The following is a 14801-nucleotide window of genomic DNA, read 5'->3' on the forward strand; positions in this document are numbered from 1 at the left end:
TAGGCCTTAACACCCACCCCTTTACTGACACCATTTTTGTTCTATTCTTCAATTTGTTTCTATCACAGGGGTCAGATTCATCTCTCAGATCCTGCGTCAGCTCTTCATTATGTATTTCTTGAGGACTTTCAGCTACTGTTTATCTGCTGTAGATAGTTTTTTAGACCTGTCACTTCGTACTTTGTCATCTATTTTTCCAGTTTACTCAAAAGTTTTGAGGACACATCGCACACCATGCAGCTCTACTTTATTTAATCCAACAAATTGTGCTTTCTTTGCCATTTTTAAAGATTCGTCTAAAGAAACGGGAAAAGAATTATGCTTTTGTGACAGGCCAGGATTAGCAAATTGCCTAAAGATACAATTTAAAATAGATTCTTTGTGAAATTATCTCTTATGTGTAGACACAACACTGGTCAATCCCTTGACTTTGGTGCCTTTTTGTACTTGATTCATAGGTCGGTGTTAAGTGGCTTAATAAGCAAAAAAAATATTCCTCTAAAAATGGCTTGATATGTACAAGGACTGGAGTGAAAAAAAAACAACCAGCATGCAAAGAAAAACCTTGAAAGAGAACTAATGCTTAAGATAACTTTACAGAAATTACAGGAAAATCTGGCTCGTTTTTAAGAAAATATAAAGAAATTAAGAGTGGCTCAAGGCTTATATAAGGCACAGTGCTGTAGAAGGATTGTTTAGTACTTAATAAATATCTTTACACAGTTCTGCCACAACTTTAGAATCACAATCCTAATATTGTGTTGGCCTCCCTCGTGCTGCTGAAATAGCTCTGATCCATCGAGGCGTGGGCTTCACGAGACTTCTGAAGGTGTCGGGTGGTATCAGGCACCAGACGTTAGCATCAGATCCTTGAAGTTCTGTAGGATGAAAGTGAATCTGTCACACTGATACAGGCTACACAGCACCTTGAACTCCTTTACATATTCCTCAAATACTGGGTGCATTACTCTGCTGAAAGAGACCACCGTCGTCAGACAAAAACTGTTGCCATGAAGGGATTACAGAGATTATTGTTAGGTAGGTCAAGAACGATCTTCCACGCTTGAGTTGCGATATTAACTCAGACAAGTTAGACAAGTTAAAAAACTTTAAAGGAGTGTTTTAACACTTGGGGAAAATATTTTCTACTCTTACTTGCTGGAAGGGCTGACACCACTCTCTCTGCTGCTCTTTGTACGATAAATACAAATCATATAAGCAGTCGGTTAGGCCAGGTTAGCATAAATACTGCAAAAGGAGAAAAAAAACATCTAATTCTGTCCAAAGTGAGACAAATCTGCCCTACAGCAGCCCTACAGCTCACAAATCAACACACTCGAACTCCTAATTATGGTGTGTATAAATATTTATCATTAATTGCTTTTACCACATGAGACTGTGGCTAAACCGTCTCCTCCTGATTACAGTCCTTATGCTGAAGTAAACTAACACTTCTGTAAGTAATATCCTCGTATTGCTTATTGTCCAGGAGGAGAGTGGTGCAGATGAGGTAAATAAGTCAACCTCCACCTTCAAAACGCTCACTATGACCTTTCGTGTGTGTCTTTGTGTGTGTGTATGTGACTGTCGGTTTGCTGGCCACTTCCTCTATAAACAAAAGTAAATGATAGTGCCGGGTTAAGCCAACAACAAACAAGAGACCGCTGCCTTTCAGATGAACTTTTGAACCGACGGGAACCACAAGCCAAGCTGAAATTGATGCTTAACCCCAAACCAGTTACTGCAGTTTGATTTTGTTCTGGACAAAATGAGCGGAACAATAAAAAAGGCTTAAGTAAGAAGGTTTGTTTGTTTGTTTGTTTGTTTGATATTCGTGACTTCTGAGCTGCACATAATACAGATCGCAAAGACCTTACATAAAACAAAATCTGGGCTGAATTGTCTGAATAATGCCAGATGTTCAATTTAAACTACGTCGCACATGATGTACATGTGCACTTTCAGTGAACCTGTGAATATTAGCTGCACCATGCAATCAGAGTTGACAAAGCAATCTTAACTGAAGGTCTGCTTGCTGAGGTCTTCCCAAGTTTGCGCTTTGAATGTCATGCAGATTACTTTCCATTATCTACTTCAACAGTGCACTGACAACTGAGCTTTGAGGAAGACGGTGTGATATCACTGAAAGGTCCAGAAGAGGCTAGTCTGAGTGCAAAAGATATTTGGTCAGCTGAACTGATTTTAGCACTTTTTTAAATGTATTTCAGCGACAAATCCAAGTGCTGGCTATTCTGAACTGGCTTGAATGTTATCAGTGTGTTATTTTCTGACCATATAAAAAAAATAGTGGTATGTGCATCTGAGCCCAAATTTAAGCTTGTTTCTTTAACAGCAGCTGCAGCATTTCATAGTTTAAACCTGCAAACTCATAGCAGTGAACACCGCTAATGGAGCAGTGATCACTTTATTTATATAACCGCAAGCTGTTAATAAAACACAACCCCTCTTCTGTCTTCATGTCTCCTTACAGCCTGTCCTGTGGGCTACTTTAAGTCTATTTCAGGCTCTATTCCCTGCACTGTGTGCCCATCCAACAGCCGAACCAGCCATGAGGGATCGAGTGTGTGTGAATGTCGCAGCGGCTTTTACCGGGCCGCCAGTGATGCCAACTCTTCTGCCTGCACAAGTGAGCTTTGTCTGTTTGTTTGTTTACGCCTGGCTCCTCTGCGAGGTGTTCAAGGGGCCTCATTGAAGTCATTTGTCATTTGCTCAGACTGTGAGAACCGAGATACACAGTCAGTGGAACAAAATCCCTTTGCTTTTAAAGACTTTTTTAATCTTTAAATTGCACCAACAGAAAAACCTGTTAAGCATGAAACTTTCCTACGTTCGTTCATACGAAATTGCCTGACCATCAAACTATTTTATAAAGTTCTTTCCATTACTTTTCATCGCATAAATGTCTTTGCCAGCCTGCAGGTTCTTTCATATCTTAAACATTTTACCAGATGCTTCCATCTTAGAGTCCACCGCTTGCATTATGTATGTCAAACTCCTCCCATTCTCCCCATCTCTGCTTTCTCCGCAGCTCCTCCGTCTGCTCCTGTCTCTCTGACCTGGGAGTATGAGAGCGGCGATGGTGGGGTTTCCTTGAGGTGGCGCCCTCCGGTGGACATGGGAGGCCGAAGTGAGGTGTGGTACGGGGTGGTGTGTCGCATCTGTCCGTCACCGACCTTCACCAACTCGGCTTTGTGCTCTTGGTGTGGGGAGGGCGTCACCTTCAGCCCCTCCCAGACCAACCTGAAACAAACCAAGGTCACCCTCAACAACCTGCTGACCAGAGTCACGTATCTCATACAGGTGCTGTGGAAAAACGGAAGATTCTTCCTTGTCTTATCTCACTCAAAGTTTGAAGCACTTCCTGGACCCACAGATGAGATGAATCCACTGTGCTCTATTATTTTATTATAAGTGCCGCATCAGTGAATACAAACCAACATTTATTATTTCGTTCGGCATACCTTGACTAAAGCATTGCTTATTCCTTATTCATAATGGACAGATATTTCCCCATTTCCTGGCGTTTGTTGACCTGTCATAGTGGACGCTGCACGTGTCTGTCTTTGTTTCTCAAACGTTGAAGCGTGTCATAAATATAAATGGGGGAAAAAAGGCTTTGAAATTCACATCTGTGTGTTCTTGGTATTGACAGGTGCAAGCCATGAATGAAGTGTCAGCTTTGAGCCCTTTCCCAGTTCGATACTCAAGCATCAATTTCACTACGAGCCAGTCAGGTGAGAACAGGACGGAGACGATGAAAAAGATGAGATGAAAGAGGAAGAGACGCTCTGATGATGACGTTTGCGTAGATTGTGTGTGTGTGTGTGTGTGTGTGTGTGTGTGTGTGTGTGTGTGTGTGTGTGTGTGTGTGTGTGTGTGTGTGTGTGTGTGTGTGTGTGTCAGTTTTCTCTCCCCCTCCTCCTCCCCTCTCTTTCGGTCTCTTTGCTCCATGTTTTCTGCTCCTGCTCTCTGAACGGGAGGTTGCTCGAGGTTACAAAATCCTGTCAGATCCCATTATGGTCACTGTGGAGGGAGAAAGGGACAAATGAGAGATGGGAAGACAAAGAGACGGAGAGAAAGAAAGATGAAAGCAGATGAGTGGGCAAAGGAGAGGAGAATGGGGCATTGTGCACACCAAGTACACCATTATACAATTTTCCATGAAACCGATCAAGACTGGCTCGGAGGTTCAATGAGCTCACATTATCTAAAATCTTCCTGTGAGTGCTCTCAGAGCTTATTGATCAAATGAATGGAATGCCAGAAAGTTCCCTTTAACTGCTCCCAGCTCACCGAGTGAAACTAGATCCTGACTGGTGCACCATAAAAACTCCTACTTCACTTTTACGCTCAACTGAATTCTGTCTACATGTTTTGTAACACTGCCCTCATGTGGGCACTGTCACTTGTGAACTAACAGCTCTCCTGTTTTAACGTGCTCAAGTATCGTCTCTTGTCACCCACAGTTCCCAGTACCGTTCCTATGATGCACCAGCTTAGCCGGGCCCCGGACTCCATCACTCTGTCGTGGCCTCAGCCAGACAGGCCTAATGGAGACATCCTGGAGTATCAGCTCAGATACTATGACAAGGTGTGTTCAGTGAAGTCACACATACCGGCAGAAGGTTTCAACATCAGTTTTTCAGTTTGATAGCAGATGGTTGTGAGGGGACGTCACAACCTCTCTTACAAAACCAAGTTATTTGGTTACGAAATGGTTGTGATGAGACAGATGCAATATCAACTCTATGGACTGGTTTTTGCCATAAACATGGTTTTAACACAAATATCTAATCAGCCAATTACGTGAAGCTCAGCACATTTAGGTATGTAGACGTGGTCAAGATAACCAGCTGAAATTCAAACTGAGTATCAGGATGAGGAAGAAAGGTGAATTCAGTGACTTTGAACGTGGCATGGTTTTTAGAAATTAAAGAGAGTGGTTCAAAAAAGAGAAAATATCAGGTTTTCTGGGTGAAAATGTCTTGCTGATCCCAGAAGTCAAAGGAGAATAGTCAAACTCCTTGATGCTGATTGGAAAGTAACATCATCCCAAATAACCACCTGTTACAGCCTTGGTATGCAGAGAGCATCTCTGAATACACATCAAATCTGTAGCAGAAGACCATCTTGTACTGGATAATGAGCTTTTATGGGCCTCTTGACTTTCACCGTGACTACAAGCATCTCTCTACCTACCCGACATGTGGTGTATTCTTTATTAGTGAGCTGGCCTGTTTTCACAGCAGTGAGCATGATCTTGCTGTTTTAACTGCAGCCTGTCTTACTCTTCCAGTATTACCAGAATTATTTAGATTTCTTTGTTTAACTGACAAAATTATAATGTACAAAAATTTGCTAGAAACTACAAGAAGAACATCAACTCATGTTCACAATGGCCAGCCTGCGCAGGCAACAAGATGTTTTATAATGGAACCATTTTTTCCACCATAACGCAGTATGGCATTCAAACAACAAAACAACAGTCGTTTAAGTGTTCGCTGGGTGTAAATACACACAAAGGCATCCTTTACTGAACATACTGGCCGTGATTGTACACAAAACAAACTGAGCCCAAACAACAGACCCTTCCTCTCTGTTCGTCAGGGTTCAGATGTGGACAGCGCATTGACTGTGTACAGTGAGACTAACACAGTGACCGTCAAGTCTCTGATTCCCGGCTCCATCTACGCCTTCCAGATCAGAGCTCGAAATGAGCGAGGCTACGGGCCCTACAGCAACACCATCTACTTCACGACGCTGCCTCTAGGTAATGCACACAGTCATTCATTTTTATTATAGTTTAAGAAAAAAGTATATATTCTATTATTGTAGGGTCTGTCCCTTACAATAGAAAGCATGTTGAGGCAACTGTTGTTGTGATTTGATGCTATATAAATACAACTGAATTGAACTGATTTGAAATGATTATAGAAAACTGTCAAAAGATCATATTGGCATAAGCATTAAAATAAATGCACATGCTGTTGTTTGAGTGTGGGTGTGCACAACTGTACTTAGTACAAAAACAAGCATTTACAAAGGAAAAACAGACAAAAGCTGGGACAGCTTTCAATTACTGTAACTGCAGTTACATTCATCTCAGTGAAGTTGCATTACTATATGTAATACAAAGCTTAGCGGTTAAGGCCTTACCATTCACATAAAAAATAGCAAGAGTAAGACCAGAGGAAGATGTCAGGATAGCATGATAAATTCAGGATAGCAATTAGAGAAACTAGGGAACAAAGAATAAACTGTGAATCATTTTCAGAGCACTTTATTTTGCTCAATGTAAACTTAATCATGTAGAAATGAGAAGACTGTGTTGCAAACCAGAAGCACAAAACCAGCTATCAGCGACTAGATGTGATATATATAGAAAAAGTGGACACACCAGGGTAACAAAATTAAAGGTGATAATCAAAGACAGTGAGACAGGAGGGGAAAGAATCGAAGCGCAGGAGAGAAAAGACTGCCAAAATAAAACAGAAAGTTAGAAACCGGAGCTAAAGAGTGAGCAGACACAGGACGTTGAGACAGGAACTATTGAAGGAACACTTCTAAACTCTAAAACAGACTAAATTAAAACAAGAACTAAAGGCTCCAAAAATCCTCAAAAATAAAAAACACATAACAAAACTCTGAACACCTGAAAAAGAAAGAATTCAACCTCAAAAACCCACAATCAGAACCGGGATGGTGACACTAGAAGGACCAAAGTTACACTATATGGATACATGTCCTGGGCCACCTACAGATTTGACCTGCAGCAGCTGCTTGGCCATGGAAACCCACACCGTGAACCAGTTTCTGTGTTGATGTTAACATCAGAGGTTTGAAACTCAGCAGTTATTGAATCAGCAGAAAGGTGCGTCTCAGTGACCTTGTCCTATAACTTAACATGGTCTGCCACTTCCTGCCTGAGCTGCTGTGGTTCCTGAGCGTGTTCTTGCAACGGTTGCGTTCTGCTACAGTCCCACGCTCGACCTCAGTGGGGCATTTAGAATGACCTATGCTTTTACAGATGTTTCTAAAAACAGGCTGCATGGCTGCACCTGTGGGAATAGGATTGAAAACTCTTGAATTCAAAAATTAAGAGGTTAAACACCTCGGTATGAACACAGCAAACATCTCTCTGTAGTTATTTTGTCATTTTTAATACTAAGAAAACATCTCTGCCTCAGTATTAACATCAATATCAAACTTTCAAATAGAACATATATCGCTGTAACTAAAGATAAAGTGGTCTGTATATCCAATAAAAGCACATTTGAACTTGATAGCTGAAGGTGTTTCATTTTCTCTCCTGCAGAGGAGCATTCACAGCAAATCCAGACCCGGCTTCCTCTGCTGGTGGGCTCAGTCATGGGTGGGGCCGCGTTTCTCCTTGTCGTGGCAGCCATTGTGGTTGTGGTGGTGTTTCGCAGGTTGGTTGGTGGCATAAATGCCGTAACAGATGAATGCATGTATGTTTTAATCTGGTATTACAGTTTTTGACTGCTTTTACATGGCAGTAAGAGGAGGGAGAGTCCATACAGTGACCGACTCCAGAGGTACATCAGTAACAGAGGTGAGTGAAATATAATAAAATGAATTATTTATTTTGGGATTCATTGTTATTTTATAGGAAAAAAATAAAGATGCTCTATATTTTTATTATTAAATGAATAATACAAAAAAATGCTATCTGTGTGTAAAGTAAAGCTCATCAGCTTTGCATTATAAAAGATAACTTTTACCTTGTTTTTGGGATTACATGTCTGAAGTAAAGGACTAAAAGTTCTGAATCAGTTTTTCAAAAGTAGATTTCTTGTTCCCAGGTGGAGTTAAGTATTACGTTGACCCATCCACTTATGAGGACCCCAGCGAGGCCGTCAAAGAATTTGCCCGTGAGATCGACCCAACTCACCTCAAGATCGAGGAGGTGATTGGTGCAGGTACGTTTCATGGTCTCCTTTCTTTTAAATCTTGCTGTAGTTACGTGCTGGCTGCAGCACAGTGTAATCTCCTCCGTGTTTATTCCATTACAGCCCAATTTGGCGAGGTTTCTCGTGGTCGTTACCATCCGCTGGGTCGCAGGGAAGTGCTGGTAGCAGTGAAGACTCTACGCTGGGGGGCATCAGACAGAGAGAAGGGGATGTTCCTCAGTGAAGCAGGAGTCCTGGGACAGTTTGACCACCCCAATGTGCTGAAACTAGAGGGTGTTATCACCCGTACCCCTCCAGAGAGGATCATCACTGAGTTCATGGAGAACGGGCCCCTGGATGCCTTCCTCAGGGTGAGAAAAACAACGCGCTGTCAGGAATTCCTGCACATGTTACACCACACTGGAGACTTTTTTTTCTCCATCATGTCTCTTAACTTCTTCAGGAGAACGAAGGTCAGTTCAGTGTCCTCCAGCTTGTCGGGATGCTCAGGGGAGTTGGAGCAGGGATGCGTTACCTCTCTGAGAGAAACTTTGTTCACCGAGACCTGGCGGCCAGGAACGTGTTGGTCAACTCCAACCTGGTCTGTAAAGTATCTGATTATGGCCTCTCCAGGCTTATGAGGGGCTTGGACCACAACATACCAACTTACACTGCCTCACTGGTAGGTTAGAAGGGAAGGAGCGCCTTTTAGCTTGGTTTCCATCATCACTGAGTGACTGTATATGTTTTTTGCTCTGTTTTCATCTATCAGGGCAGTAAGATTCCTGTGAGATGGACGGCACCTGAAGCATTTCAGCATCGCAAGTTCAGCTCAGCTAGTGATGTCTGGAGCTTTGGAATACTGATGTGGGAAGTTATGTCCTACGGAGAGCGTCCGTACTGGGACATGAGCAATCAAGAGGTGAGTATGAAGAAAAATGTTTCCTGAATTGTTAAAGAAGCAAATGTGCAAAAACCCTTGCTATAGTGCAATTATCTTTATTATGGTGTAACAATATACAGTTAACTAGAATTACTGCTTTGCTGTTGTGTTCTTCCACTAACTTGTCAGGTGGCAATTTACATCTGAGTTTTTTAAGTCTTATAATACATAATTTAATAAAGTGTTCAAGAAATTACATATCAACAACAGCAATTCAGTATTGGACTAAAGGTGCCCTCTGCTCATGTTTTAAATAATAGACAGAAAAGTGTATTTAACATTATGATGTCAAAATGAAGCTGACCTTTGACCTTTGGGATTTTTTTTCATATTTTGCATATAAGTTCTTAAGATACATCCAAAAACGTGACATCAAAGTGATCTTGAACTTCATCTTCCAGTACAAACGGATATTCGCACCATAAATATTCCTTCCAGCTGTTCCTGAGCTATAGCATTCATATCATTCATAAGAATGAGGTGCTCATGAAGTCAATAAATGGGATCACAGTGATCTAATGAAGTCCTTCTTTAGCCCAAATTAACGTTTTGCCAAGCTCATGGATTAGGCATTATTATCTGTCTTTCTCAGCCAATGTGAAGTTTTTAACAAAAAATCTCCTAAATTTTGCATTCAGTGCATCATGTAGCAATAAAGTACCAATAAAATCAAATCACTACCGACGCTGACAGATGCAGAAAATACTGTATCTGCAAAATAAAGATTAATTTGTGCTGTGTAAATCATATTTTAAATGCTTAAGCTGTTAAAACAGCCTTCATTATGTACAATATTTCAGTAATCTAGAGGAATAAATGTATTATTACACAAATGTGGCCCTCCAGTACTTAAATGTACTTCCCTCCCCCTCCTCCTGTTACACAACAGGCATATTTAAACGGTGACAAAATGCCAAACTGATGAAATTTGCATAATTTTCTCTTAGTCATTCTTGAAAGCTCTGAGAGATCTGTGACCTTTCATGGAGGCTAATTGCACAAGACTCCATCTGCCCTACTTCTGTCTGATGCCTTCCTCTTTGTGTCTGCAGGTGATGAAGGCAGTAGCAGATCAGTACCGTCTCCCGGCCCCCCACAACTGCCCCCCTGCCCTCCACTCTCTAATGCTTCAGTGCTGGCAGGCCGAGCGGGCAGACCGACCAGGTTTCGACTCAGTCCTGTCTTCTCTGGATCGACTCATCAGGCACCCCGCGTCCCTCAAAGCTGAGCCAACTCGGTGAGACGCCAGCTCCTGGCAAACGCTCCTGCAAAGCATATCTGAGGCAGCAGGTGATGCACAATCTGCTGCAGTTATGGATTCTCGTGCTCTCATTTTTGACATTTACAGAAGCTGCTCCCAGCCGCTGCTCAGCCCCACTCCCACAGACTTATCGTCAGTGGTGACGGTCAGTGATTGGCTGAAAGCGCTGAGGATGGAGAGGTATCAGGATGAGTTTGATCGAGCGCACCTGGACACATTAGACAGAGTCAGCAAGCTTACGATGGAGTGAGTATGCATGGATGGTTACAAACGTAAAAATACAGAAAAATATATCAAACATTTTTAAAGCTGGCTTCTTGACTTAAGATTTAATTAGATCAGTCATTAATTTAATTTTAGCTATGTCATGAGTATTATCAAGCACACCAGCCACCTGGTATCCACTGAAACCTCAAGTCAAGTTGTCGCATAGTGGTAAAGAGCCCAGTGGGCCGACGCACTTTTAGACAGTGCCAGAAGCACTGGCAGCCTTTTTGTTCATTTTCATTACTGCATTGCCCTATCAAATCTCTTTATGCAACTGGACCCTCCCCAATCTTTGCTGTGCTCTTACACACCTTATTGAACAGAGTTTAGTGTGAAAGAAGAGCTGAAAAGGTGGCGCTGAAAGCTAAGAGAGACAAAGAAAGAGAAGCTAGAAATAGATACAGGAAATGTCAAATTGAGCAACATGTTAGCTGTCAGGGCAATTGCTGCTGCGCCGTCAACAGTAGTAATGTACCAGCAACAAGCAGTAATGAGCCTTCATAGACACAGGAGGCAGCTGCAGCACTAGCTGTGGAGAAGCTGTGCAGGCGGAGGGACACCAGTCCCAAAAACAGAGTGAGAAACAGACAGGGGGAAATGAAATTAGAATAATAAGAAAATAGATGAAGGGAGAGAGAGAGACCGCGGTAGACCGACTGCAACAAAAGTGCCAAGGCCGATTTTTTTTGTGCATTTCAGTGCACAAAAACATTTCAGTGCAGCCCTGCATACTGGTGCTTGGTCAGGACCTGTAGGTGTCTCATTGCAACTCACTGAGCACTCCTTTAGTGTTATGAAACAGACACCATAAGATAAAGGTGCTCTGATGGTGCAACTGATGAGGGACATATAGCCAAGAGGATTTTGCAGTTTTTGTAGGTATCTGATAACCAAAACAAGTCACCATAAGATAAGGAAAGGAGAAACTTCTGCAACCTGCAGATTTAATTCTTTAAACAATCTTATAATAGAATAGGGACAGAATGGTGGGCCAGTAGTTAGCACGAGGGTCCAAGAAGGTCCAAGAGGAACGAATGCATGAAGAACCCATGCTTGAGCTCCGATTTCAACCATCATCATAAAACTTTGTAGATTACACCTGTATGTCTCGCACAGGTTTTTTGTTGATCTCAAAAGTTTTTCTTCCTGATTCTAATCTAATTTTCTTTATAAAACACATTTAAAACGATTTCTGCACATCAAAAAGGAATTTCAAAACAAAATATTCAATTCAGTTCAGTTTTATGTATATAATGCCAAATCACAACAACAGTTGGCTCAAGGCACTTTATGTTGTAAGGTAAAGACCCTACAAAACAGAGAAAAAAGAGAAAACCTCAACAATCATATGATCCCCTTTGAGCAAGCACTTTGGCAACAGTAGGATGGGAAAATTCCCTTTTAACAGAAAGTAACCCCCAGCGGATTTAGGGTCAGGGAAGGGCAGCCATGTGCCAGTTGGGTGAGGGGAGGAAGACAAGCCAATGTGGACTGCAATATTGTTTTTGCAATTAATGTGGAGCCAGATTGATTGTATTCAATCTAATCATGCGGTTTCAGCATCTAACGCTAACCAAGCAGCAGCAACAAGGTGTAAAAATAAAACTCAAACTTCTGCTACTACCTCCTTGTGCAGGTTTTCAGTCATTCGGCTCATGGTAGTCTGAAGAGCTTGAAAACAAGACGGCAACTGTGTAGTTTGTGTAGCTGTTTCACGTCTCATCTAGGAGGTTTTCTTCAGTTCTGAGGTTCGTAAACTTAAAGACATCCAATTGACTACGTTTTTTTTGGGTTGTTCTTCTTCACCTTAGAAAATAGCACAAAGGGGTTGTTAGATTTTCTGTGTCAAAATCCAACTGTATTGATGCATGCTCAATCATCCTGGTAAGGAAATTCCAGAAAGTTGTGTTTTCAGTGGGAGAAAATGCAACGTCCAGGTGAACCCACTCAACTTTCTGGGATAATCCAAACTGTTAGAAAACTACCTTGGTAATTTTATGTTGCTCTTACATATTGATTTTGTCAAGATTTGAATATTGTTGTCTGAACTCTCTTTCAGAGACGTCCAGGATCTCGGCGTGAACCTGCTGGGACACCAGAGGAAGATCGTCAATGCAGCCCAGCAGCTCAGGGCTCACCTGACACAGGGGCAGGTGGAGGTCTGAAACCTACCCAGCAATACACCCTGTGCTGTGGATTTATGGGCTTCACATTCCTTTGCTTGTTGCGTCCAGTTTCCGCAACATTTTATTTGGATGGTGCACATTTTAACCGTAAAAAAAAAAGAGAGCGAGATAATCAGCTAACAGTGCCACTCTGTCTATTCTGATATACCTGACACTGCAACCAGAAGCAGTGAGAAAAGACTTTCTCAGCCAGTCATTCGAGACGACTAACAGAAGAGAGATACACTACAGGAGCTGCGGCCCAACTCAAAGTGAGGCTAGAAAGTTGCTGACAAGGAGGACTTTAAAGATTCCTCTATGTTTTTCCACTAGATTTCACTTTATTGTTGTCTGCCTTCTCCTCTCCTCCCCCCTCTGCAGTCCAAACTCTCCCTTCCTCCTCCTCTACTCACCTTGCCTGAAATGCTTCTGTTTCCTCTGTGCTCAATAAAACCACAAAAGTATTTTTTTTTGTTAAAGTATCTAGGGAGATCTCTCCTCACAAAGAATTGCGTGAAGACAATCAAAGCCTTTTTCTAATTTTTTTTTTTGAGTTATTTGTAAAGTTGTATCACTTCCTCTCCACTTTAAATGCCAAATGCTAAACAAACAGTGTTACCTAGCAGCTAATGAATCACCTAATGAGGTGTTACCGTTAGCTGTCAGAAAAATGTATAGGTTGGTCAGTGTTACAGCAAATACTATGAACCACCTGTCCAAAGTCAGTACTGCAGATCCTTAAAGTTATATAGCAATCACTGCCATAATATTGGATAAATCAAACCTAAACACGAAAAGGCTTTTAATAAATGTAAGCCATGTTTTGTTTTGTTTTTTTAATCCGCCTTTAGAAGACATATCCAAGGTCTGAGAGCTGCCCTGTTTGTGCAACTCACTGTAGAGCTTCTCAGTGACAGCAGAGCTCACTTACTCTAAAACACTTAACAAACTTCACCTCAGCTGCAAACACGAGCTTCTACCTGCGATGGAAACAGAAGCTAACAGCACCCACCTTTACAGTATGTCTGCATTTCACACTTCACCTCTTTTGTTTGATTGCTAGAGTAACGACACTGAGTCATTGGAGCATTGTGAATGTGTGAAATGAGCAAGATGGACAAAATCTGATCTGATTTACACTTGAAGGAAGGAAGCAAAATGCTTTGTAGGTAGCTGCCCGTATGTCTGTGTGCTGTATATGAAACTCTGTTATTGCGTACATGCTGTACATGATGTGTGTGAGTGAGTGTGTCTGTGTGTGCATGTGTGTGTGTGCGCGCGTGTGAGACAAGTGTGTCAGGCTACACACATTTAGAGGTGTTTACTTGTATGAATGTTCACCACTGTTCCGTAATTGTGCAAATTTGTAAAATAAATATGATTTTATTTAAAGAAGCAGTCTCCTGCATTTTCTTTCTCATCCGTTCTGCTCTTATATAAAAATAATAATTATCTGGAAACAGTTGTGATATTAAATATGACTTGCAAAAAGAAAATAATGAATATAGTCATTTTCAGGAGGCAAATGAATGCTTCAGTTCAGAAGACGCAAGCATGACACCACCCACACATGCAAACACCACAAAGCATATGTTTTGAATCCTGAAACTAAACCATTGTTAATATACACTTTGGCAAGTCGTAAGTTTACATATGCTCATCATGGGCATAAATGTCATGTAATTTAGTCATCGTAATCTTTAATAAACCCTGGGTCAAAAGGATACATATAGGTTCAAATATATACATACATTTACTTAAATCTAATTCTCATTGGAAGATCCGAGGAACTCTGTGAAGATCTAAGGAGAGCTGTGAAAGTTTAGTAGAGTTATTTCTAAACAACCGCAGATTAGAAGATCGTCAAATTATTCAGCTGTGTCAACAATTTGCCAAGGTCTGGAAGGAGACATAAAGTGTCACCCTCAGATGAAAGGAAATTAGTTGGTGTGCTCAGGATTAACCCACGAGCCACCGAGCCTCAAGCATGCCATGAACCAGGGCAGCTGGAACACCGGTGTCACAGTGGACAGCGATGCCATGAACGCAGAGGGTGCCGACTGAGAAAGAAACCTGTTTCTAAAATCAGCACCTTAAAAATTGACTGAAACTTGCAGCTGGAGAAAGGTTTTATGGTCAGACAAGACAAAGATTGAGCTGGCCGCAATGACAAGAGCCATGTTTGGAGAAGAAACAGTGAAGCATCGTGCTCTGGGACTGTTTTGCTTAACAAT

At 41.7% G+C, this 14801-nt stretch overlaps 1 protein-coding gene across 1 annotated transcript in view; it reads left to right on the top strand.

Moving 5' to 3' along the window:
- Positions 1 to 13962, top strand: part of ephb6 (eph receptor B6) — a 45919-nt gene extending 31957 nt beyond the window's left edge. Inside the window, exons 6-19 of the mRNA XM_084943355.1 lie at positions 2492 to 2647; positions 3050 to 3321; positions 3674 to 3755; positions 4488 to 4612; positions 5629 to 5791; positions 7337 to 7451; positions 7539 to 7594; positions 7845 to 7961; positions 8055 to 8302; positions 8395 to 8613; positions 8704 to 8853; positions 9927 to 10111; positions 10223 to 10381; positions 12462 to 13962. Coding sequence (XP_084799481.1) covers positions 2492 to 2647; positions 3050 to 3321; positions 3674 to 3755; positions 4488 to 4612; positions 5629 to 5791; positions 7337 to 7451; positions 7539 to 7594; positions 7845 to 7961; positions 8055 to 8302; positions 8395 to 8613; positions 8704 to 8853; positions 9927 to 10111; positions 10223 to 10381; positions 12462 to 12567 — 2153 coding nt within the window. The 3' untranslated portion in view covers positions 12568 to 13962. The remainder of the gene's footprint in view (positions 1 to 2491; positions 2648 to 3049; positions 3322 to 3673; positions 3756 to 4487; positions 4613 to 5628; positions 5792 to 7336; positions 7452 to 7538; positions 7595 to 7844; positions 7962 to 8054; positions 8303 to 8394; positions 8614 to 8703; positions 8854 to 9926; positions 10112 to 10222; positions 10382 to 12461) is intronic.
- The last annotated feature ends 839 nt before the right edge of the window (positions 13963 to 14801 follow it).

This window comes from Perissodus microlepis, chromosome 11 (assembly GCF_051167445.1).
Source record: "Perissodus microlepis isolate ML-2025 ecotype Zambia chromosome 11, ASM5116744v1, whole genome shotgun sequence".
Lineage (NCBI taxonomy): Eukaryota > Metazoa > Chordata > Actinopteri > Cichliformes > Cichlidae > Perissodus > Perissodus microlepis.